Source organism: Plectropomus leopardus, chromosome 18 (genome assembly GCF_026936395.1).
Source record: "Plectropomus leopardus strain MGB_pleo_1.0 chromosome 18, ASM2693639v1, whole genome shotgun sequence".
NCBI classification, from domain to species: domain Eukaryota; kingdom Metazoa; phylum Chordata; class Actinopteri; order Perciformes; family Serranidae; genus Plectropomus; species Plectropomus leopardus.
The window spans coordinates 32,541,073-32,565,000 of record NC_142193.1 but is presented as its reverse complement, the minus strand read 5'-3'; the positions used below and the strand labels follow the sequence as shown (position 1 = coordinate 32,565,000).

The window sequence follows — 23,928 nt, the reverse complement described above, 5'->3', positions numbered from 1 at the left end:
GCTCAGAGGCCGTTGTCCAATGGCTGAGCGACTTTCAGCTGCAGGTCTACGCTCCAAACTTCCTGGGCGCTGGGTATGACTTGCCCACCATTAGCCGAATGACCCCGGAGGTAAGGCACCTGAACCCTGACCCCCCCGAACCCCCAGAGAGGTCGCAGGCACCTCCAAGGACCACAATGGAAACAAGTCTGCACGACTTTGATTTGTGCTGTCCTTGATGTTTTCAAGCTGCATGTAAACCATTAAAAAAAGATTAAATGAGCACACGTGAACTACTCCAGTGCTGCACCAAGCTCCCGGCTGCTGCATCCCTGCAGGACTGTAGTGGCTTTTTTTGGGATTGTCGTAGCTCAGAATCTCCAATTTCACAGCCCCCCCACCCCCTTGTTGTGATGTTTTTAGACATTAATAGCTGCTTTTGTTGTAGTCTGAATTTAGTGTGAACTACAAAGTGGTGCTAAAAAAATAAAAAGAATGCATCATTAAAAACAAGCACAAAGTCCTGACCCTCCATCACCTCCAACACTGCGGCTGCTGCCTGTTTTGAGGAACTGGACCGAAGCTCTCCGCCACGCTCACCTACATACAAATAATTTACAGCACACAAAAATTATTTGTATATGTGTGCGCACTGTGCATGCTGACTGGTTCAGAGCGAGGCTATTTTAAAAAAGCCTCTGGTCAGAGATGTGGTTGTCTTCTGCCTCTCCTGCTGTGTGTTTGGGTCACAGCTGCATAAAGTGTGTATTGAGTTATGCAATCACATGTGTGTGTTCATGTGTGTTTGTAAAAAGTGTGTTCTTGTGTGTCCACCACTGAAATATACAGAAACAAAAAGAGCAAACAACAACAGGATGATGCACTTTCTTTCTTTATTAAGTACAGTTTAAAAACAAGCTGGACACCGTCATTTCGAGTAGTCTTAATTTAAGTTTGAGCTTTTTAAAAGTTATAACAAAGAAATGAGTATGAAGTGAATTTAAATATCTTTGAGAATCGAGCAGATTACGTCTTGCTTCCTTTTTCGCTGCAGACATTTGCTTTTGCTTTTCTCGCTTTTCTTATGATTTTGAGACATTTACATTGCCGCTCTCTTCTCAACTGGCAGGAGCTTTCATCAGATGTCACGCTGTCACTGTCTCTGATTTCCTCTGTGTGTGTGTGTGTGTGTGTGTGTGTGTGTGTGTGTGTGTGTGTGTGTGCGAGTGAGAGTGAGTGAGAGAGAGAGACTGCTGGAGATTTAATTTCTCTTTGTGGAGGAAAAAGTGTGAACATGCCACCTCTGCATCTCACCTCTTTGTCCTGGTGTGTGTTTGTGTGTGTAGGATCTGACAGCGATTGGAATAACTAAACCAGGTCACAGGAAGAAGATGACATCAGAGATTAACAAACTGAGTGTCAGCGAGTGGCTGCCGGAGCACAAACCTGTGAGTAAACCAGCACACACACTCAGACTACGCTGCGGGCCTGTTTTCAGAGGCAGGCGAGCGCTCACGACTCTCCTCCTACAGGCCAGTCTGGGAGAGTGGCTGTCTGCGATCGGCCTGAGCCAGTACCACCAGGTGTTGGTGCAGAACGGTTACGAGAATATCGAGTTCATCACCGACATCACGTGGGAGGATCTGCAGGAAATAGGCATCATCAAACTGGGTAAGTCGAACACGTATTCAGTATGTTTTTCAGGCGTGCTTGCGTGACGACTGAAGTATGGCCGTCGCAGCGCTGCGTATGCGTGTGGTGGTGTCTGCTGTAAAACATTCAGCGGTTTGTGAAATGTTTTGGCGAGCTCAGAGCGCAGCGTAAGATCTGTGGAAAGGATGGCGAGAAATTCTGCAAGTATGTGATACTGTTATATGGCATTTTTATGACATTTTTCGGCGTAATGTACGATACTATGACAATCTCGAGAGATTTTTGACAGCATAGTATACTGTAGTGTTATGTGGCATTTTGGTGCGGACATTGACGACATACATTAATATGACGTTATTTTGGGTGATTTTTAACAACATAGTATACAATTAAATTTTGGAGTCATTTTTGGAGACATACAATACTGCATTATTAACAACATACTGTACTACGACATTTCTGCGCCATTTGGGTTCATTTTTTGCAACATATTAAAGATCAAGTAGTTTCGACCAAGCAACATTATTGGTCCACAAGACTTTTAGGAGGTGCTCAGATATGGATTACAGCACACCTGCCACCATTTCTGAATCACAGCTCCAGAAGACATGAAAGGGTTAACGCAATAATGCAAGTATGGAGGAGCAACACGTGTAATATCATTAACACCATGTTGATAACAAAAACTGTGTGTTTATGGATACAGATCAAAAAACAGATCAAAGTAAAAGTAACAGCTACTTCACGAAACCATAAACTAGCACGAAAACGACATTAATCAGCATAAAACACCCATTCTGCACAGACAACGACCGAAAAACCACTCAGTCCCGATCTGACGTGCTAAAATATCAGGTTTTTGGCCTTTACTATACTATTGCCTTGTTGGCCATTTTTTTCGACGTTCCAACATATGAGGTTTTTGGCCGTTTTGAACCTTTATTTTCACTTTGTATAGTATAACGCGCCTCTACAAGCTATATTATGTTGTTTTCAGCCATTTTTAGTAGCGGTCAAATTTTGACTTTTTTTGCCATACTATACTATTGCCTTGTTGGCCATGTTGTTCGACGTGCCAAAATATGAGGTTTTTGGCCGTTTTGAACCTTTATTTTCACTTTGTATAGTATAACGCGTCTCTACAAGCTATTCTATGTTGTTTTCAGCCACTTTAGGAAGCGGTCAAATTTTGACTTTTTTCGCCATACTATACTATTGCCTTGTTGGCCATTTTTTTCGACGTGCCAAAATATGAGGTTTTTGGCCGTTTTTGGCCTTTATTTTCACTTTGTATAGTATAACGCGTCTCTACAAGCTATTCTATGTTGTTTTCAGCCACTTTTAGGAGCGGTCAAATTTTGACTTTTTTCGCCATACTATACTATTGCCTTGTTGGCCATTTTTTTCGACGTTCCAAAATATGAGGTTTTTGGCCGTTTTTGGCCTTTATTTTCACTTTGTATAGTATAACGCGTCTCTACAAGCTATTCTATGTTGTTTTCAGCCACTTCTAGGAGCGGTCAAATTTTGACTTTTTTCGCCATACTATACTATTGCCTTGTTGGCCATTTTTTTCGACGTTCCAACATATGAGGTTTTTGGCCGTTTTTGGCCTTTATTTTCACTTTGTATAGTATAACGCGTCTCTACAAGCTATTCTATGTTGTTTTCAGCCACTTCTAGGAGCGGTCAAATTTTGACTTTTTTCGCCATACTATACTATTGCCTTGTTGGCCATTTTGTTCAATGTGTCAAAATATGAGGTTTTTGGCCGTTTTTGGCCTTTATTTTCACTTTGTATAGTATAACGCGCGTCTACAAGCTATTCTATGTTGTTTTCAGCCATTTTTAGTAGCGGTCAAATTTTGACTTTTTTCGCCATACTATACTATTGCCTTGTTGGCCATTTTTTTCGACGTTCCAACATATGAGGTTTTTGGCCGTTTTTGGCCGTTTTTGGCCTTTGTTTTCACTTTGTATAGTATAACACGTCTCTGCAAGCTATTCTATGTTGTTTTCAGCCACTTCTAGGAGCGGTCAAATTTTGACTTTTTTCGCCATACTATACTATTGCCTTGTTGGCCATTTTGTTCGACGTTCAAAATATGAGGTTTTTGGCTTTTTTTGGCCTTTATTTTCACTTTGTATAGTATAACGCGTCTCTACAAGCTATTCTATGTTGTTTTCAGCCACTTTTAGGAGCGGTCAAATTTTGACTTTTTTCGCCATACTATACTATTGCCTTGTTGGCCATTTTTTTCGACGTGCCAAAATATGAGGTTTTTGGCCGTTTTTGGCCTTTGTTTTAACTTTGTATAGTACAACGCGCCTCTACAAGCTATTCTATGTTGTTTTCAGCCATTTTTAGGAGCGGTCAAATTTTGACTTTTTTCGCCATACTATACTATTGCCTTGTTGGCCATTTTTTCGACGTTCCAAAATATGAGGTTTTGGCCGTTTTGGCCGTTTGGCCTTTATTTTCACTTTGTATAGTATAACGCGTCTCTACAAGCTATTCTATGTTGTTTTCAGCCACTTCTAGGAGCGGTCAAATTTTGACTTTTTTCGCCATACTATACTATTGCCTTGTTGGCCATTTTTTTCGACGTTCCAACATATGAGGTTTTTGGCCGTTTTTGGCCTTTATTTTCACTTTGTATAGTATAACGCGTCTCTACAAGCTATTCTATGTTGTTTTCAGCCACTTTTAGGAGCGGTCAAATTTTGACTTTTTTTGCCATACTATACTATTGCCTTGTTGGCCATTTTTTGTTGACGTGCCAAAATATGAGGTTTTTGGCCGTTTTTGGCCTTTATTTTCACTTTGTATAGTATAACGCGTCTCTACAAGCTATTCTATGTTGTTTTCAGCCACTTTTAGGAGCGGTCAAATTTTGACTTTTTTCGCCATACTATACTATTGCCTTGTTGGCCATTTTGTTGACGTGTCAAAATATGAGGTTTTGGCGTTTTTTGGCCTTTATTTTTCCTTTGTATAGTATAACGCGTCTCTACAAGCTATTCTATGTTGTTTTCAGCCACTTTTAGGAGCGGTCAAATTTTGACTTTTTTCGCCATACTATACTATTGCCTTGTTGGCCATTTTTTTCGACGTGTCAAAATATGAGGTTTTTTGCCGTTTTTGGCCTTTATTTTCACTTTGTATAGTATAACGCGTCTCTACAAGCTATTCTATGTTGTTTTCAGCCACTTCTAGGAGCGGTCAAATTTCGACTTTTTTCGCCATACTATACTATTGCCTTGTTGGCCATTTTTTTTCGACGTTCCAAAATATGAGGTTTTTGGCTTTTTGGCCTTTTATTTTCACTTTGTATAGTATAACGCGTCTCTACAAGCTATTCTATGTTGTTTTCAGCCATTTTAGGAGCGGTCAAATTTTGACTTTTTGCCATACTATACTATTGCCTTTTTGGCCATTTTTTTTGACGTTCCAAAATATGAGGTTTTTGGCCGTTTTTGGCCTTTATTTTCACTTTGTATAGTATAACGCGCCTCTACAAGCTATATTATGTTGTTTTCAGCCATTTTTAGGAGCGGTCAAATTTTGACTTTTTTCGCCATACTATACTATTGCCTTGTTGGCCATTTTTTTCGACGTTCCAAAATATGAGGTTTTTGGCCGTTTTTGGCCTTTATTTTCACTTTGTATAGTATAACGCGTCTCTACAAGCTATTCTATGTTGTTTTCAGCCATTTTTAGGAGCGGTCAAATTTTGACTTTTTTCGCCATACTATACTATTGCCTTGTTGGCCATTTTTTGACGTTCCAAAATATGAGGTTTTTGGCTGTTTTTGGCCTTTATTTTCACTTTGTATAGTATAACGCGTCTCTACAAGCTATTCTATGTTGTTTTCAGCCATTTTTAGGAGCGGTCAAATTTTGACTTTTTTCGCCATACTATACTATTGCCTTGTTGGCCATTTTTTCGACGTTTCAAAATATGAGGGTTTTTTCCGTTTTTTGCCTTTTTTTTCACTTTGTATAGTGTAACGCGTCTCTACAAGCTATTCTATGTTGTTTTCAGCCACTTTTAGGAGCGGTCAAATTTTGACTTTTTCGCCATACTATACTATTGCCTTGTTGGCCATTTTTTTCGACGTTCCAAAATATGAGGTTTTTGGCCGTTTTGAACCTTTATTTTCACCTTGTATAGTATAACGCGCCTCTACAAGCTATTCTATGTTGTTTTCAGCCATTTTTAGGAGCGGTCAAATTTTGACTTTTTTCGCCATACTATACTATTGCCTTGTTGGCCAGTTTTTGTTTTTTGACGTTCAAAATATGAGGTTTTGGCTGTTTTTGGCCTTTTATTTTCACTTTGTATAGTATAACGTCTCTACAAGCTATTCTATGTTGTTTTCAGCCATTTTTAGGAGCGGTCAAATTTTGACTTTTTTCGCCATACTATACTATTGCCTTGTTGGCCATTTTTTTCGACGTTCCAAAATATGAGGTTTTTGGCTTTTTTTGGCCTTTATTTTCACTTTGTATAGTATAACGCGTCTCTACAAGCTATTCTATGTTGTTTTCAGCCATTTTTAGGAGCGGTCAAATTTTGACTTTTTTCGCCATACTATACTATTGCCTTGTTGGCCATTTTTTTGACGTTCAAAATATGAGGTTTTGGCCGTTTTGGCCTTTATTTTCACTTTGTATAGTATAACGTCTCTACAAGCTATTCTATGTTGTTTTCAGCCATTTTTAGGAGCGGTCAAATTTTGACTTTTTTCGCCATACTATACTATTGCCTTGTTGGCCATTTTTTTCGACGTTCCAAAATATGAGGTTTTTGGCCGTTTTGAACCTTTATTTTCACCTTGTATAGTATAACGCACCTCTACAAGCTATTCTATGTTGTTTTCAGCCATTTTTAGGAGCGGTCAAATTTTGACTTTTTTCGCCATACTATACTATTGCCTTGTTGGCCATTTTTTCGACGTTCAAAATATGAGGTTTTGGCCGTTTTGGCCTTTCTTTTCACCTTGTATAGTATAACGCGTCTCTACAAGCTATTCTATGTTGTTTTCAGCCATTTTTAGGAGCGGTCAAATTTTGACTTTTTTCGCCATACTATACTATTGCCTTGTTGGCCTTTTTTTTTTGACGTTTCAAAATATGAGGTTTTTGGCTGTTTTTGGCCTTTATTTTCACTTTGTATAGTATAACGCGTCTCTACAAGCTATTCTATGTTGTTTTCAGCCATTTTAGGAGCGGGCAAATTTTTACTTTTTTTCGCCATACTATACTATTGCCTTGTTGCCCATTTTTTCGACGTTCCAAAATATGAGGTTTTTGGCCGTTTTTGGCCTTTATTTTCACTTTGTATAGTATAACGCGTCTCTACAAGCTATTCTATGTTGTTTTCAGCCACTTTTAGGAGCGGTCAAATTTTGACTTTTTTCGCCATACTATACTATTGCCTTGTTGGCCTTTTTTTTTTGACGTTCTAAATTTTGAGATTTTTGGCCGTTTTGGCCTTTATTTTCACTTTGTATAGTATAACTTGGCGTCTCTACAAGCTATTCTATGTTGTTTTCAGCCATTTTAGGAGCGGTCAAATTTTGACTTTTTTCGCCATACTATACTATTGCCTTGTTGGCCATTTTTTTCGACGTTCCAAAATATGAGGTTTTTGGCCGTTTTGGCCTTTATTTTCACTTTGTATAGTATAACGTCTCTCTACAAGCTATTTTATGTTGTTTTCAGCCATTTTTAGGAGCGGTCAAATTTTGACTTTTTTCGCCATACTATACTATTGCCTTGTTGGCCATTTTTTCGACTTTCCCAAATATGAGGTTTTTTGGCTTTTTGGCCTTTATTTTCACTTTGTATAGTATAACGCGTCTCTACAAGCTATTCTATGTTGTTTTCAGCCATTTTTAGGAGCGGTCAAATTTTGACTTTTTTCGCCATACTATACTATTGCCTTGTTGGCCATTTTTTTCGACGTTCCAAAATATGAGGTTTTTGGCCGTTTTTGGCCTTTATTTTCACTTTGTATAGTATAACGCGTCTCTACAAGCTATTCTATGTTGTTTTCAGCCATTTTTAGGAGCGGTCAAATTTTGACTTTTTTCGCCATACTATACTATTGCCTTGTTGGCCATTTTTTCGACGTTTCAAAATATGAGGTTTTTGGCCGTTTTGGCCTTTATTTTCACTTTGTATAGTATAACGCGTCTCTACAAGCTATTCTATGTTGTTTTCAGCCACTTTTAGGAGCGGTCAAATTTTGACTTTTTTGCCATACTATACTATTGCCTTGTTGGCCATTTTTTTTCGACGTTCCAAAACATGAGGTTTTTTGCCGTTTTTGGCCTTTATTTTCACTTTGTATAGTACAACGCGCCTCTACAAGCTATTCTATGTTGTTTTCAGCCACTTTTAGGAGCGGTCAAATTTTGACTTTTTTCGCCATACTATACTATTGCCTTGTTGGCCATTTTTTTCGACATGTCAAAATATGAGGTTTTTGGCCGTTTTTGGCCTTTATTTTCACTTTGTATAGTATAACGCGCCTCTACAAGCTATATTATGTTGTTTTCAGCCATTTTTAGGAGCGGTCAAATTTTGACTTTTTTCGCCATACTATACTATTGCCTTGTTGGCCATTTTTTTCGACGTTCCAAAATATGAGGTTTTTGGCTGTTTTTGGCCTTTATTTTCACTTTGTATAGTATAACGCGTCTCTACAAGCTATTCTATGTTGTTTTCAGCCACTTTTAGGAGCGGTCAAATTTTGACTTTTTTCGCCATACTATACTATTGCCTTGTTGGCCATTTTTTTCGACGTTCCAAAATATGAGGTTTTTTGTTTTTTGGCCTTTATTTTCACTTTGTATAGTATAACGCGTCTCTACAAGCTATTCTATGTTGTTTTCAGCCACTTTTAGGAGCGGTCAAATTTTGACTTTTTTCGCCATACTATACTATTGCCTTGTTGGCCATTTTTTTCGACGTTCCAAAATATGAGGTTTTTGGCCGTTTTTGGCCTTTATTTTCACTTTGTATAGTATAACGCGTCTCTACAAGCTATTCTATGTTGTTTTCAGCCACTTTTAGGAGCGGTCAAATTTTGACTTTTTTCGCCATACTATACTATTGCCTTGTTGGCCATTTTTTCGACGTTCAAAATATGAGGTTTTTGGCCGTTTTGGCCTTTATTTTCACTTTGTATAGTATAACGTCTCTACAAGCTATTCTATGTTGTTTTCAGCCACTTTTAGGAGCGGTCAAATTTTGACTTTTTTCGCCATACTATACTATTGCCTTGTTGGCCATTTTTTTCGACGTGTCAAAATATGAGGTTTTTTGCCGTTTTTGGCCTTTATTTTCATCTTGTATAGTATAACGTCTCTACAAGCTATTCTATGTTGTTTTCAGCCACTTTTAGGAGCGGTCAAATTTTGACTTTTTTCGCCATACTATACTATTGCCTTGTTGGCCATTTTTTTTGACGTTCCAAAATATGAGGTTTTTGGCTTTTTTTGGCCTTTATTTTCACTTTGTATCGTATAACGTCTCTACAAGCTATTCTATGTTGTTTTCAGCCATTTTTAGGAGCGGTCAAATTTTGACTTTTTTCGCCATACTATACTATTGCCTTGTTGGCCATTTTTTTTTGACGTGCCAAAATATGAGGTTTTTGGCCGTTTTTGGCCTTTATTTTCACTTTGTATAGTTTAACGTCTCTACAAGCTATTCTATGTTGTTTTCAGCCATTTTTAGGAGCGGTCAAATTTTGACTTTTTTCGCCATACTATACTATTGCCTTGTTGGCCATTTTTTTTCGACGTTCCAAAACATGAGGTTTTTGGCCGTTTTTGGCCTTTATTTTCACTTTGTATAGTATAACGCGCCTCTACAAGCTATTCTATGTTGTTTTCAGCCATTTTTAGGAGCGGTCAAATTTTGACTTTTTTCGCCATACTATACTATTGCCTTGTTGGCCATTTTTTTTCGACGTTCCAAAATATGAGGTTTTTGCCGCTTTTGGCCTTTATTTTCACTTTGTATAGTATAACGCGTCTCTACAAGCTATTCTATGTTGTTTTCAGCCACTTTTAGGAGCGGTCAAATTTTGACTTTTTTCGCCATACTATACTATTGCCTTGTTGGCCATTTTTTTTCGACGTTCCAAAATATGAGGTTTTTGGCTGTTTTGAACCGTTATTTTCACCTTGTATAGTATAACGCGCCTCTACAAGCTATTCTATGTTGTTTTCAGCCATTTTTAGGAGCGGTCAAATTTTGACTTTTTTCGCCATACTATACTATTGCCTTGTTGGCCATTTTTTTCGACGTTCCAAAATATGAGGTTTTTGGCTTTTTTTGGCCTTTATTTTCACTTTGTATAGTATAACGCGTCTCTACAAGCTATTCTATGTTGTTTTCAGCCACTTTTAGGAGCGGTCAAATTTTGACTTTTTTCGCCATACTATACTATTGCCTTGTTGGCCATTTTTGTTGACGTTTCAAAATATGAGGTTTTTGGTCGTTTTGAACCTTTATTTTCACTTTGTATAGTATAACGCGCCTCTACAAGCTATATTATGTTGTTTTCAGCCATTTTAGGAGCGGTCAAATTTTGACTTTTTTCGCCATACTATACTATTGCCTTGTTGGCCATTTTTTTGACGTTCAAAATATGAGGTTTTTGGCCGTTTTGGCCTTTATTTTCACTTTGTATAGTATAACATGTCTCTACAAGCTATTCTATGTTGTTTTCAGCCACTTTTAGGAGCGGTCAAATTTTGACTTTTTTCGCCATACTATACTATTGCCTTGTTGGCCATTTTTTTCGACGTTCCAAAATATGAGGTTTTTGGCTTTTTCTGGCCTTTACTTTCACTTTGTATCGTATAACGCGTCTCTACAAGCTATTCTATGTTGTTTTCAGCCATTTTTAGGAGCGGTCAAATTTCGACTTTTTTCGCCATACTATACTATTGCCTTGTTGGCCATTTTTTTCGACGTTCTCAAATATGAGGTTTTTGGCTGTTTTTGGCCTTTATTTTCACTTTGTATAGTATAACGCGTCTCTACAAGCTATTCTATGTTGTTTTCAGCCATTTTTAGGAGCGGTCAAATTTTGACTTTTTTTGCCATACTATACTATTTCCTTTTTGTCCATTTTTTCGACGTTCAAAATATGAGGTTTTTGGCCGTTTTGGCCTTTATTTTCACTTTGTATAGTATAACGCGTCTCTACAAGCTATTCTATGTTGTTTTCAGCCATTTTTAGGAGCGGTCAAATTTCGACTTTTTTCGCCATACTATACTATTGCCTTGTTGGCCATTTTGTTCGACGTGTCAAAATATGAGGTTTTTGGCCGTTTTTGGCCTTTATTTTCACTTTGTATAGTATAACGCGTCTCTACAAGCTATTCTATGTTGTTTTCAGCCACTTCTAGGAGCGGTCAAATTTCGACTTTTTCGCCATACTATACTATTGCCTTGTTGGCCATTTTTTCGACGTTCCAAAATATGAGGTTTTTGGCCGTTTTTGGCCTTTATTTTCACTTTGTATAGTATAACGCCTCTACAAGCTATTCTATGTTGTTTTCAGCCATTTTTAGGAGCGGTCAAATTTTGACTTTTTCGCCATACTATACTATTGCCTTGTTGGCCATTTTTTCGACGTTCAAAATATGAGGTTTTTGGCCGTTTTGGCCTTTATTTTCACTTTGTATAGTATAACGCGTCTCTACCAGCTATTCTATGTTGTTTTCAGCCACTTTTAGGAGCGGTCAAATTTTGACTTTTCGCCATACTATACTATTGCCTTGTTGGCCATTTTTTGTTGACGTGCCAAAATATGAGGTTTTTGGCCGTTTTTGGCCTTTATTTTCACCTTGTATAGTATAACGCGCCTCTACAAGCTATTCTATGTTGTTTTCAGCCATTTTTAGGAGCGGTCAAATTTTGACTTTTTTCGCCATACTATACTATTGCCTTGTTGGCCATTTTTTTCGACGTTCCAAAATATGAGGTTTTTGGCTGTTTTTGGCCTTTATTTTCACTTTGTATAGTATAACGGCGTCTCTACAAGCTATTCTATGTTGTTTTCAGCCACTTTTAGGAGCGGTCAAATTTTGACTTTTTTCGCCATACTATACTATTGCCTTGTTGGCCATTTTTTTCGACGTTCCAAAATATGAGGTTTTTGGCCGTTTTTGGCCTTTATTTTCACTTTGTATAGTATAACGCGTCTCTACAAGCTATTCTATGTTGTTTTCAGCCACTTTTAGGAGCGGTCAAATTTTGACTTTTTTCGCCATACTATACTATTGCCTTGTTGCCCTTTTTTTGGCCGTTCCAAAATATGAGGTTTTTGGCCGTTTTGAACCTTTATTTTCACCTTGTATAGTATAACGCGCCTCTACAAGCTATATTATGTTGTTTTCAGCCATTTTTAGGAGCGGTCAAATTTTGACTTTTTTCGCCATACTATACTATTGCCTTGTTGGCCATTTTTTTCGACGTTCCAAAATATGAGGTTTTTGGCCGTTTTTGGCCTTTATTTTCACTTTGTATAGTATAACGCGTCTCTACAAGCTATTCTATGTTGTTTTCAGCCATTTTTAGGAGCGGTCAAATTTTGACTTTTTTCGCCATACTATACTATTGCCTTGTTGGCCATTTTTTTCGACGTTCCAAAATATGAGGTTTTTGGTCGTTTTGGCCTTTATTTTCACTTTGTATAGTATAACGTCTCTACAAGCTATTCTATGTTGTTTTCAGCCACTTTTAGGAGCGGTCAAATTTTGACTTTTTTCGCCATACTATACTATTGCCTTGTTGGCCATTTTTTTCGACGTTCCAAAATATGAGGTTTTTGGCCGTTTTGAACCTTTATTTTCACTTTGTATAGTATAACGCGTCTCTACAAGCTATTCTATGTTGTTTTCAGCCACTTTTAGGAGCGGTCAAATTTTGACTTTTTTCGCCATACTATACTATTGCCTTGTTGGCCATTTTTTTCGACGTTCCAAAATATGAGGTTTTTGGCCGTTTTTGGCCTTTATTTTCACTTTGTATAGTATAACGCGTCTCTACAAGCTATTCTATGTTGTTTTCAGCCATTTTTAGGAGCGGTCAAATTTTGACTTTTTTCGCCATACTATACTATTGCCTTGTTGGCCATTTTTTTTGACGTTCCAAAATATGAGGTTTTTGGCCGTTTTTGGCCTTTATTTTCACTTTGTATAGTATAACGCGTCTCTACAAGCTATTCTATGTTGTTTTCAGCCATTTTTAGGAGCGGTCAAATTTTGACTTTTTTCGCCATACTATACTATTGCCTTGTTGGCCATTTTGTTCGACGTGTCAAAATATGAGGTTTTTTGCCGTTTTTGGCCTTTATTTTCACTTTGTATAGTATAACGCGTCTCTACAAGCTATTCTATGTTGTTTTCAGCCACTTTTAGGAGCGGTCAAATTTTGACTTTTTTCGCCATACTATACTATTGCCTTGTTGGCCATTTTTTTCGACGTTCCAAAATATGAGGTTTTTGGCCGTTTTTGGCCTTTATTTTCACTTTGTATAGTATAACGCGTCTCTACAAGCTATTCTATGTTGTTTTCAGCCACTTTTAGGAGCGGTCAAATTTTGACTTTTTTCGCCATACTATACTATTGCCTTGTTGGCCATTTTTTGTTGACGTGCCAAAATATGAGGTTTTTGGCTTTTTCTGGCCTATACTTTCACTTTATATCGTATAACGCGTCTCTACAAGCTATTCTATGTTGTTTTCAGCCATTTTTAGGAGCGGTCAAATTTTGACTTTTTTCGCCATACTATACTATTGCCTTGTTGGCCATTTTTTTCGACGTTCCAAAATATGAGGTTTTTGGCCGTTTTTGGCCTTTATTTTCACTTTGTATAGTATAACGCGTCTCTACAAGCTATTCTATGTTGTTTTCAGCCATTTTTAGGAGCGGTCAAATTTCGACTTTTTTCGCCATACTATACTATTGCCTTGTTGGCCATTTTTTTTCGACGTTCCAAAACATGAGGTTTTTGGCCGTTTTTGGCCTTTATTTTCACTTTGTATAGTATAACGCGTCTCTACAAGCTATTCTATGTTGTTTTCAGCCACTTCTAGGAGCGGTCAAATTTCGACTTTTTTCGCCATACTATACTATTGCCTTGTTGGCCATTTTGTTCGACGTTTCAAAATATGAGGTTTTTTGCCGTTTTTGGCCTTTATTTTCACTTTGTATAGTATAACGCGTCTCTACAAGCTATTCTATGTTGTTTTCAGCCACTTCTAGGAGCGGTCAAATTTTGACTTTTTTCGCCATACTATACTATTGCCTTGTTGGCCATATTTTTCACATGATAAAATATGAGGTTTTAATTTTTTTCCTTTTTAACTTTTATTCCCACTTTGTATATGATAGGATGATTTTCTGTGATGAAATTGAGGAATGAAGAAACCATTTCAAGCTTCAGTCAGGAAACGTTTATTAGAAGCACTTGCGTGGATAAAGGAACAAAAGAAACATATAAGCAGAATTTCGACAATGAACAGAGATCAGACAGTGGCATTTATACAGTTGTCATGACATGAAAGGGTTGGAATCAGTTACTAACATGTCAGGTACTGAGGTTATCTTGGGAAGTGAGGCATGTGTTTGTGTTAGTAAATTTTCTGGCACTGGTCCATCTCAGGTATCTGTGGTCAATTTGCAGAAACTAATACTTCACCATTTCTGGGTAGGTATTCAATTGAGAAGACAGAGTCTCAGACTAAATATGGAGGATGAATAATTGTAAAAATACATAGAAACAGTATTCGAGCCATTTTTAGGAGCGGTCAAATTTTGACTTTTTTCGCCATACTATACTATTGCCTTGTTGGCCATTTTTTTCGACGTTCCAAAATATGAGGTTTTTTGCCGTTTTTGGCCTTTATTTTCATCTTGTATAGTATAACGCGTCTCTACAAGCTATTCTATGTTGTTTTCAGCCACTTTTAGGAGCGGTCAAATTTTGACTTTTTTCGCCATACTATACTATTGCCTTGTTGACCTTTTTTTTTTGACGTTTCAAAATATGAGGTTTTTGGCTGTTTTTGGCCTTTATTTTCACTTTGTATAGTATAACGCGTCTCTACAAGCTATTCTATGTTGTTTTCAGCCACTTTTAGGAGCGGTCAAATTTTGACTTTTCGCCATACTATACTATTGCCTTGTTGGCCATTTTTTTCGACGTGTCAAAATATGAGGTTTTTTGCCGTTTTTGGCCTTTATTTTCATCTTGTATAGTATAACGCGTCTCTACAAGCTATTCTATGTTGTTTTCAGCCACTTTTAGGAGCGGTCAAATTTTGACTTTTTTCGCCATACTATACTATTGCCTTGTTGGCCATTTTTTTCGACGTTCCAAAATATGAGGTTTTTGGCCGTTTTTGGCCTTTATTTTCACTTTGTATAGTATAACGCGCCTCTACAAGCTATATTATGTTGTTTTCAGCCATTTTTAGGAGCGGTCAAATTTTGACTTTTTTCGCCATACTATACTATTGCCTTGTTGGCCATTTTTTTCGACGTGTCAAAATATGAGGTTTTTTGCCGTTTTTGGCCTTTATTTTCATCTTGTATAGTATAACGCGCCTCTACAAGCTATATTATGTTGTTTTCAGCCATTTTTAGGAGCGGTCAAATTTTTACTTTTTTCGCCATACTATACTATTGCCTTGTTGGCCATTTTTTTTGACGTTCCAAATTATGAGGTTTTTGGCCGTTTTTGGCCTTTATTTTCACTTTGTATAGTATAACGCGCCTCTACAAGCTATATTATGTTGTTTTCAGCCATTTTTAGGAGCGGTCAAATTTTGACTTTTTTCGCCATACTATACTATTGCCTTGTTGGCCATTTTTTTCGACGTTCCAAAATATGAGGTTTTTGGCCGTTTTTGGCCTTTATTTTCACTTTGTATAGTATAACGCGTCTCTACAAGCTATTCTATGTTGTTTTCAGCCATTTTTAGGAGCGGTCAAATTTTGACTTTTTTCGCCATACTATACTATTGCCTTGTTGGCCATTTTTTTCGACGTTCCAAAATATGAGGTTTTTGGCCGTTTTTGGCCTTTATTTTCACTTTGTATAGTATAACGCGCCTCTACAAGCTATATTATGTTGTTTTCAGCCATTTTTAGGAGCGGTCAAATTTTGACTTTTTTCGCCATACTATACTATTGCCTTGTTGGCCTTTTTTTTTGACGTTTCAAAATATGAGGTTTTTGGCTGTTTTTGGCCTTTATTTTCACTTTGTATAGTATAATGCGTCTCTACAAGCTATTCTATGTTGTTTTCAGCCATTTTTAGGAGCGGTCAAATTTTGACTTTTTTCGCCATACTATACTATTGCCTTGTTGGCCATTTTTTTCGAAGTTCAAAATATGAGGTTTTTGGCTTTTTGGCCTTTATTTTCACTTTGTATAGTATAACGTCTCTACAAGCTATTCTATGTTGTTTTCAGCCATTTTTAGGAGCGGTCAAATTTTGACTTTTTTCGCCATACTATACTATTGCCTTGTTGGCCATTTTTTTCGACGTGTCAAAATATGAGGTTTTTGGCCGTTTTTGGCCTTTATTTTCACTTTGTATAGTATAACGCGTCTCTACAAGCTATTCTATGTTGTTTTCAGCCATTTTTAGGAGCGGTCAAATTTTGACTTTTTTCGCCATACTATACTATTGCCTTGTTGGCCATTTTTTTCGACGTTCCAACATATGAGGTTTTTGGCTGTTTTGAACCGTTATTTTCACCTTGTATAGTATAACGCGCCTCTACAAGCTATTCTATGTTGTTTTCAGCCATTTTTAGGAGCGGTCAAATTTTGACTTTTTTCGCCATACTATACTATTGCCTTGTTGGCCATTTTTTTCGACGTGTCAAAATATGAGGTTTTTTGCCGTTTTTGGCCTTTATTTTCATCTTGTATAGTATAACGCGTCTCTACAAGCTATTCTATGTTGTTTTCAGCCACTTTTAGGAGCGGTCAAATTTTGACTTTTTTCGCCATACTATACTATTGCCTTGTTGGCCATTTTTTTCGACGTTCAAAATATGAGGTTTTGGCCGTTTTGGCCTTTATTTTCACTTTGTATAGTATAACGCGTCTCTACAAGCTATTCTATGTTGTTTTCAGCCACTTTTAGGAGCGGTCAAATTTTGACTTTTTTCGCCATACTATACTATTGCCTTGTTGGCCATTTTTTTCGACGTTTCAAAATATGAGGTTTTTGGCCGTTTTTGGCCTTTATTTTCACTTTGTATAGTATAACGCGTCTCTACAAGCTATTCTATGTTGTTTTCAGCCATTTTTAGTAGCGGTCAAATTTTGACTTTTTTCGCCATACTATACTATTGCCTTGTTGGCCATTTTGTTCGACGTGTCAAAATATGAGGTTTTTGGCCGTTTTGGCCTTTATTTTCATCTTGTATAGTATAACGTCTCTACAAGCTATTCTATGTTGTTTTCAGCCACTTTTAGGAGCGGTCAAATTTTGACTTTTTTCGCCATACTATACTATTGCCTTGTTGGCCATTTTTTTCGACGTTCCAAAATATGAGGTTTTTGGCCGTTTTTGGCCTTTATTTTCACTTTGTATAGTATAACGCGTCTCTACAAGCTATTCTATGTTGTTTTCAGCCACTTTTAGGAGCGGTCAAATTTTGACTTTTTTAGCCATACTATACTATTGCCTTGTTGGCCATTTTTTCGACGTTCCAAAATATGAGGTTTTTGGCGTTTTTGGCCTTTATTTTATTTTCACCTTTGTATAGTATAACGTCTCTACAAGCTATATTCTATGTTGTTTTCAGCCATTTTTAGGAGCGGTCAAATTTTGACTTTTTTCGCCATACTATACTATTGCCTTGTTGGCCATTTTTTTCGACGTTCCAAAATATGAGGTTTTTGGCCGTTTTTGGCCTTTATTTTCACTTTGTATAGTATAACGCGTCTCTACAAGCTATTCTATGTTGTTTTCAGCCATTTTTAGGAGCGGTCAAATTTTGACTTTTTTCGCCATACTATACTATTGCCTTGTTGGCCATTTTTGTCGACGTTCCAAAATATGAGGTTTTTGGCCGTTTTGGCCTTTATTTTCACTTTGTATAGTATAACGCGTCTCTACAAGCTATTCTATGTTGTTTTCAGCCATTTTTAGGAGCGGTCAAATTTTGACTTTTTTCGCCATACTATACTATTGCCTTGTTGGCCATTTTTTTCGACGTTCCAAAATATGAGGTTTTTGGCGTTTTGGCCTTTATTTTCACTTTGTATAGTATAACAGCGTCTCTACAAGCTATTCTATGTTGTTTTCAGCCATTTTAGGAGCGGTCAAATTTTGACTTTTTTGCCATACTATACTATTGCCTTGTTGGCCATTTTTTCGACGTGTCAAAATATGAGGTTTTTGGCCGTTTTTGGCCTTTATTTTCATCTTGTATAGTATAACGCGTCTCTACAAGCTATTCTATGTTGTTTTCAGCCACTTTTAGGAGCGGTCAAATTTTGACTTTTTTCGCCATACTATACTATTGCCTTGTTGGCCATTTTGTTCGACGTTCCAAAATATGAGGTTTTTTGCCGTTTTTGGCCTTTATTTTCACTTTGTATAGTATAACACGTCTCTGCAAGCTATTCTGTGTTGTTTTCAGCCACTTCTAGGAGCGGTCAAATTTCGACTTTTTTCGCCATACTATACTATTGCCTTGTTGGCCATTTTGTTCGACGTTTCAAAATATGAGGTTTTTGGCGTTTTGGCCTTTATTTTCACTTTGTATAGTATAACGTCTCTACAAGCTATTCTATGTTGTTTTCAGCCACTTTTAGGAGCGGTCAAATTTTGACTTTTTGCCATACTATACTATTGCCTTGTTGGCCATTTTTTTCGACGTTCCAAAATATGAGGTTTTTGGCGTTTTTGGCCTTTATTTTTACTTTGTATAGTATAACGCGTCTCTACAAGCTATTCTATGTTGTTTTCAGCCACTTTTAGGAGCGGTCAAATTTTGACTTTTTTCGCCATACTATACTATTGCCTTGTTGGCCTTTTTTTTCGACGTTCCAAAATATGAGGTTTTTGGCTGTTTTTGGCCTTTATTTTCACTTTGTATAGTATAACGCGTCTCTACAAGCTATTCTATGTTGTTTTCAGCCACTTTTAGGAGCGGTCAAATTTTGACTTTTTTCGCCATACTATACTATTGCCTTGTTGGCCATTTTTTTCGACGTTCCAAAATATGAGGTTTTTGGCGGTTTGAACTTTTATTTTCACCTTGTATAGTATAACGCGCCTCTACAAGCTATTCTATGTTGTTTTCAGCCATTTTTAGGAGCGGTCAAATTTTGACTTTTTTGCCATACTATACTATTGCCTTGTTGGCCATTTTTTTCGACGTTCAAAATATGAGGTTTTTGGCCGTTTTTGGCCTTTATTTTCACTTTGTATAGTATAACGCGTCTCTACAAGCTATTCTATGTTGTTTTCAGCCATTTTAGGAGCGGTCAAATTTTGACTTTTTTCGCCATACTATACTATTGCCTTGTTGGCCATTTTTCGACGTTCAAAATATGAGGTTTTGGCCGTTTTTGGCCTTTATTTTCACTTTGTATAGTATAACGCGTCTCTACAAGCTATTCTATGTTGTTTTCAGCCACTTTTAGGAGCGGTCAAATTTTGACTTTTTTCGCCATACTATACTATTGCCTTGTTGGCCATTTTTTTTCGACGTTCCAAAATATGAGGTTTTTGGCCGTTTTTGGCCTTTATTTTCACTTTGTATAGTATAACGCGTCTCTACAAGCTATTCTATGTTGTTTTCAGCCACTTTTAGGAGCGGTCAAATTTTGACTTTTTTTGCCATACTATACTATTGCCTTATTGGCCATTTTTTTGACGTTCAAAATATGAGGTTTTTGGCGTTTTGAACCTTTATTTTCACCTTTGTATAGTATAACAGCGTCTCTACAAGCTATTCTATGTTGTTTTCAGCCATTTTAGGAGCGGTCAAATTTTGACTTTTTTCGCCATACTATACTATTGCCTTGTTGGCCATTTTTTGACGTTCAAAATATGAGGTTTTTGGCCGTTTTTGGCCTTTATTTTCACTTTGTATAGTATAACAGCGTCTCTACAAGCTATTCTATGTTGTTTTCAGCCATTTTTAGGAGCGGTCAAATTTTGACTTTTTTCGCCATACTATACTATTGCCTTGTTGGCCATTTTTTTCGACGTGTCAAAATATGAGGTTTTTTGCCGTTTTTGGCCTTTATTTTCATCTTGTATAGTATAACGCGTCTCTACAAGCTATTCTATGTTGTTTTCAGCCACTTTTAGGAGCGGTCAAATTTTGACTTTTAGCCATACTATATTATTGCCTTGTTGGCCATTTTTTTCGACGTGTCAAAATATGAGGTTTTTGGCCGTTTTTGGCCTTTATTTTCACTTTGTATAGTATAACATGTCTCTACAAGCTATTCTATGTTGTTTTCAGCCACTTTTAGGAGCGGTCAAATTTTGACTTTTTTCGCCATACTATACTATTGCCTTGTTGGCCATTTTTTTCGACGTTCCAAAATATGAGGTTTTTGGCTGTTTTTGGCCTTTATTTTCACTTTGTATAGTATAACATGTCTCTACAAGCTATTCTATGTTGTTTTCAGCCACTTTTAGGAGCGGTCAAATTTTGACTTTTTTCGCCATACTATACTATTGCCTTGTTGGCCATTTTTTGTTGACGTGCCAAAATATGAGGTTTTTGGCCGTTTTGAACCTTTATTTTCACCTTGTATAGTATAACGCGTCTCTACAAGCTATTCTATGTTGTTTTCAGCCATTTTTAGGAGCGGTCAAATTTTGACTTTTTTCGCCATACTATACTATTGCCTTGTTGGCCATTTTTTTGACGTTTCCAAATATGAGGTTTTTGGCCGTTTTTGGCCTTTATTTTCACTTTGTATAGTATAACGCGTCTCTACAAGCTATTCTATGTTGTTTTCAGCTACTTTTAGGAGCGGTCAAATTTTGACTTTTTTCGCCATACTATACTATTGCCTTGTTGGCCATTTTTTTCGACGTGTCAAAATATGAGGTTTTTTGCCGTTTTTGGCCTTTATTTTCATCTTGTATAGTATAACGCGTCTCTACAAGCTATTCTATGTTGTTTTCAGCCACTTTTAGGAGCGGTCAAATTTTGACTTTTTTCGCCATGCTATAGTATTGCCTTGTTGACCTTTTTTTTTTGACGTTTCAAAATATGAGGTTTTTGGCTGTTTTTGGCCTTTATTTTCACTTTGTATAGTATAACGCGTCTCTACAAGCTATTCTATGTTGTTTTCAGCCATTTTTAGGAGCGGTCAAATTTTGACTTTTTTCGCCATACTATACTATTGCCTTGTTGGCCTTTTTTTTTTGACGTTTCAAAATATGAGGTTTTTGGCCGTTTTTGGCCTTTATTTTCACTTTGTATAGTACAACGCGCCTCTACAAGCTATTCTATGTTGTTTTCAGCCACTTCTAGGAGCGGTCAAATTTCGACTTTTTTCGCCATACTATACTATTGCCTTGTTGGCCATTTTTTTGACGTTCAAAATATGAGGTTTTGGCCGTTTTTGACCTTTATTTTCACTTTGTATAGTATAACGCGTCTCTACAAGCTATTCTATGTTGTTTTCAGCCATTTTTAGGAGCGGTCAAATTTTGACTTTTTTCGCCATACTATACTATTGCCTTGTTGGCCATTTTTTTCGACGTGTCAAAATATGAGGTTTTTTGCCGTTTTTGGCCTTTATTTTCATCTTGTATAGTATAACGCGTCTCTACAAGCTATTCTATGTTGTTTTCAGCCACTTTTAGGAGCGGTCAAATTTTGACTTTTTTCGCCATACTATACTATTGCCTTGTTGGCCATTTTTTTCGACGTGCCAAAATATGAGGTTTTTGGCCGTTTTGAACCTTTATTTTCACCTTGTATAGTATAACGCGCCTCTACAAGCTATTCTATGTTGTTTTCAGCCATTTTTAGGAGCGGTCAAATTTTGACTTTTTTCGCCATACTATACTATTGCCTTGTTGGCCATTTTTTTCGACGTTCCAAAATATGAGGTTTTTGGCTGTTTTTGGCCTTTATTTTCACTTTGTATAGTATAACGCGTCTCTACAAGCTATTCTATGTTGTTTTCAGCCACTTTTAGGAGCGGTCAAATTTTGACTTTTTTCGCCATACTATACTATTGCCTTGTTGGCCATTTTTTTTCGACGTTCCAAAATATGAGGTTTTTGGCCGTTTTTGGCCTTTATTTTCACTTTGTATAGTATAACGCGTCTCTACAAGCTATTCTATGTTGTTTTCAGCCACTTTTAGGAGCGGTCAAATTTTGACTTTTTTCGCCATACTATACTATTGCCTTGTTGGCCTTTTTTTTTGACGTTTCAAAATATGAGGTTTTTGGCCGTTTTTGGCCTTTATTTTCACTTTGTATAGTATAACGCGTCTCTACAAGCTATTCTATGTTGTTTTCAGCCATTTTTAGGAGCGGTCAAATTTTGACTTTTTTCGCCATACTATACTATTGCCTTGTTGGCCATTTTTTTCGACGTTCCAAAATCTGAGGTTTTTGGCCGTTTTTGGCCTTTATTTTCACTTTGTATAGTATAACGCGTCTCTACAAGCTATTCTATGTTGTTTTCAGCCACTTTTAGGAGCGGTCAAATTTTGACTTTTTTCGCCATACTATACTATTGCCTTGTTGGCCATTTTTTTCGACGTGCCAAAATATGAGGTTTTTGGCCGTTTTGAACCTTTATTTTCACCTTGTATAGTATAACGCGCCTCTACAAGCTATATTATGTTGTTTTCAGCCATTTTTAGGAGCGGTCAAATTTTGACTTTTTTCGCCATACTATACTATTGCCTTGTTGGCCATTTTTTTCGACGTGCCAAAATATGAGGTTTTTGGCCGTTTTTGGCCTTTATTTTCACTTTGTATAGTATAACGCGCCTCTACAAGCTATTCTATGTTGTTTTCAGCCATTTTTAGGAGCGGTCAAATTTTGACTTTTTTCGCCATACTATACTATTGCCTTGTTGGCCATTTTTTTTGACGTTCCAAATTATGAGGTTTTTGGCCGTTTTTGGCCTTTATTTTCACTTTGTATAGTATAACGCGTCTCTACAAGCTATTCTATGTTGTTTTCAGACACTTTTAGGAGCGGTCAAATTTTGACTTTTTTCGCCATACTATACTATTGCCTTGTTGGCCATTTTTTTCGACGTGCCAAAATATGAGGTTTTTGGCCGTTTTGAACCTTTATTTTCACCTTGTATAGTATAACGCGTCTCTACAAGCTATTCTATGTTGTTTTCAGCCACTTTTAGGAGCGGTCAAATTTTGACTTTTTTCGCCATACTATACTATTGCCTTGTTGGCCATTTTTTTCGACGTTCCAAAATATGAGGTTTTTGGCCGTTTTGAACCTTTATTTTCACCTTGTATAGTATAACGCGTCTCTACAAGCTATTCTATGTTGTTTTCAGCCATTTTTAGGAGCGGTCAAATTTTGACTTTTTTCGCCATACTATACTATTGCCTTGTTGGCCATTTTTTTCGACGTTCCAAAATATGAGGTTTTGGCGTTTTTGGCCTTTATTTTCACTTTGTATAGTATAACAGCGTCTCTACAAGCTATGCTATGTTGTTTTCTGCCATTTTTAGGAGCGGTCAAATTTTGACTTTTTTCGCCATACTATACTATTGCCTTGTTGGCCATTTTTTTCGACGTGTCAAAATATGAGGTTTTTTGCCGTTTTTGGCCTTTATTTTCATCTTGTATAGTATAACGCGTCTCTACAAGCTATTCTATGTTGTTTTCAGCCACTTTTAGGAGCGGTCAAATTTTGACTTTTTTCGCCATACTATACTATTGCCTTGTTGGCCATTTTTTTCGACGTTCCAAAATATGAGGTTTTTGGCCGTTTTGAACCTTTATTTTCACCTTGTATAGTATAACGCGTCTCTACAAGCTATTCTATGTTGTTTTCAGCCATTTTTAGGAGCGGTCAAATTTTGACTTTTTTCGCCATACTATACTATTGCCTTGTTGACCTTTTTTTTTGACGTGCCAAAATATGAGGTTTTTGGCGTTTTGGCCTTTATTTTCTCTTTGTATAGTATAACGCGGCTCTACAAGCTATTCTATGTTGTTTTCAGCCACTTTTAGGAGCGGTCAAATTTTGACTTTTTAGCCATAC

At 36.9% G+C, this 23,928-nt stretch overlaps 1 protein-coding gene across 1 annotated transcript in view; it reads left to right on the top strand.

Annotated features, from left to right (window-relative positions):
• caskin1 (CASK interacting protein 1) overlaps positions 1–23,928 on the top strand; it is a 165,939-nt gene that overhangs the window by 108,537 nt on the left and 33,474 nt on the right. The window contains 3 exon segments of the mRNA XM_088069345.1: positions 1–110; positions 1,326–1,427; positions 1,512–1,650. The exon segment at positions 1–110 is cut by the window's left edge and continues 1 nt beyond it. Coding sequence (XP_087925471.1) covers positions 1–110; positions 1,326–1,427; positions 1,512–1,650 — 351 coding nt within the window.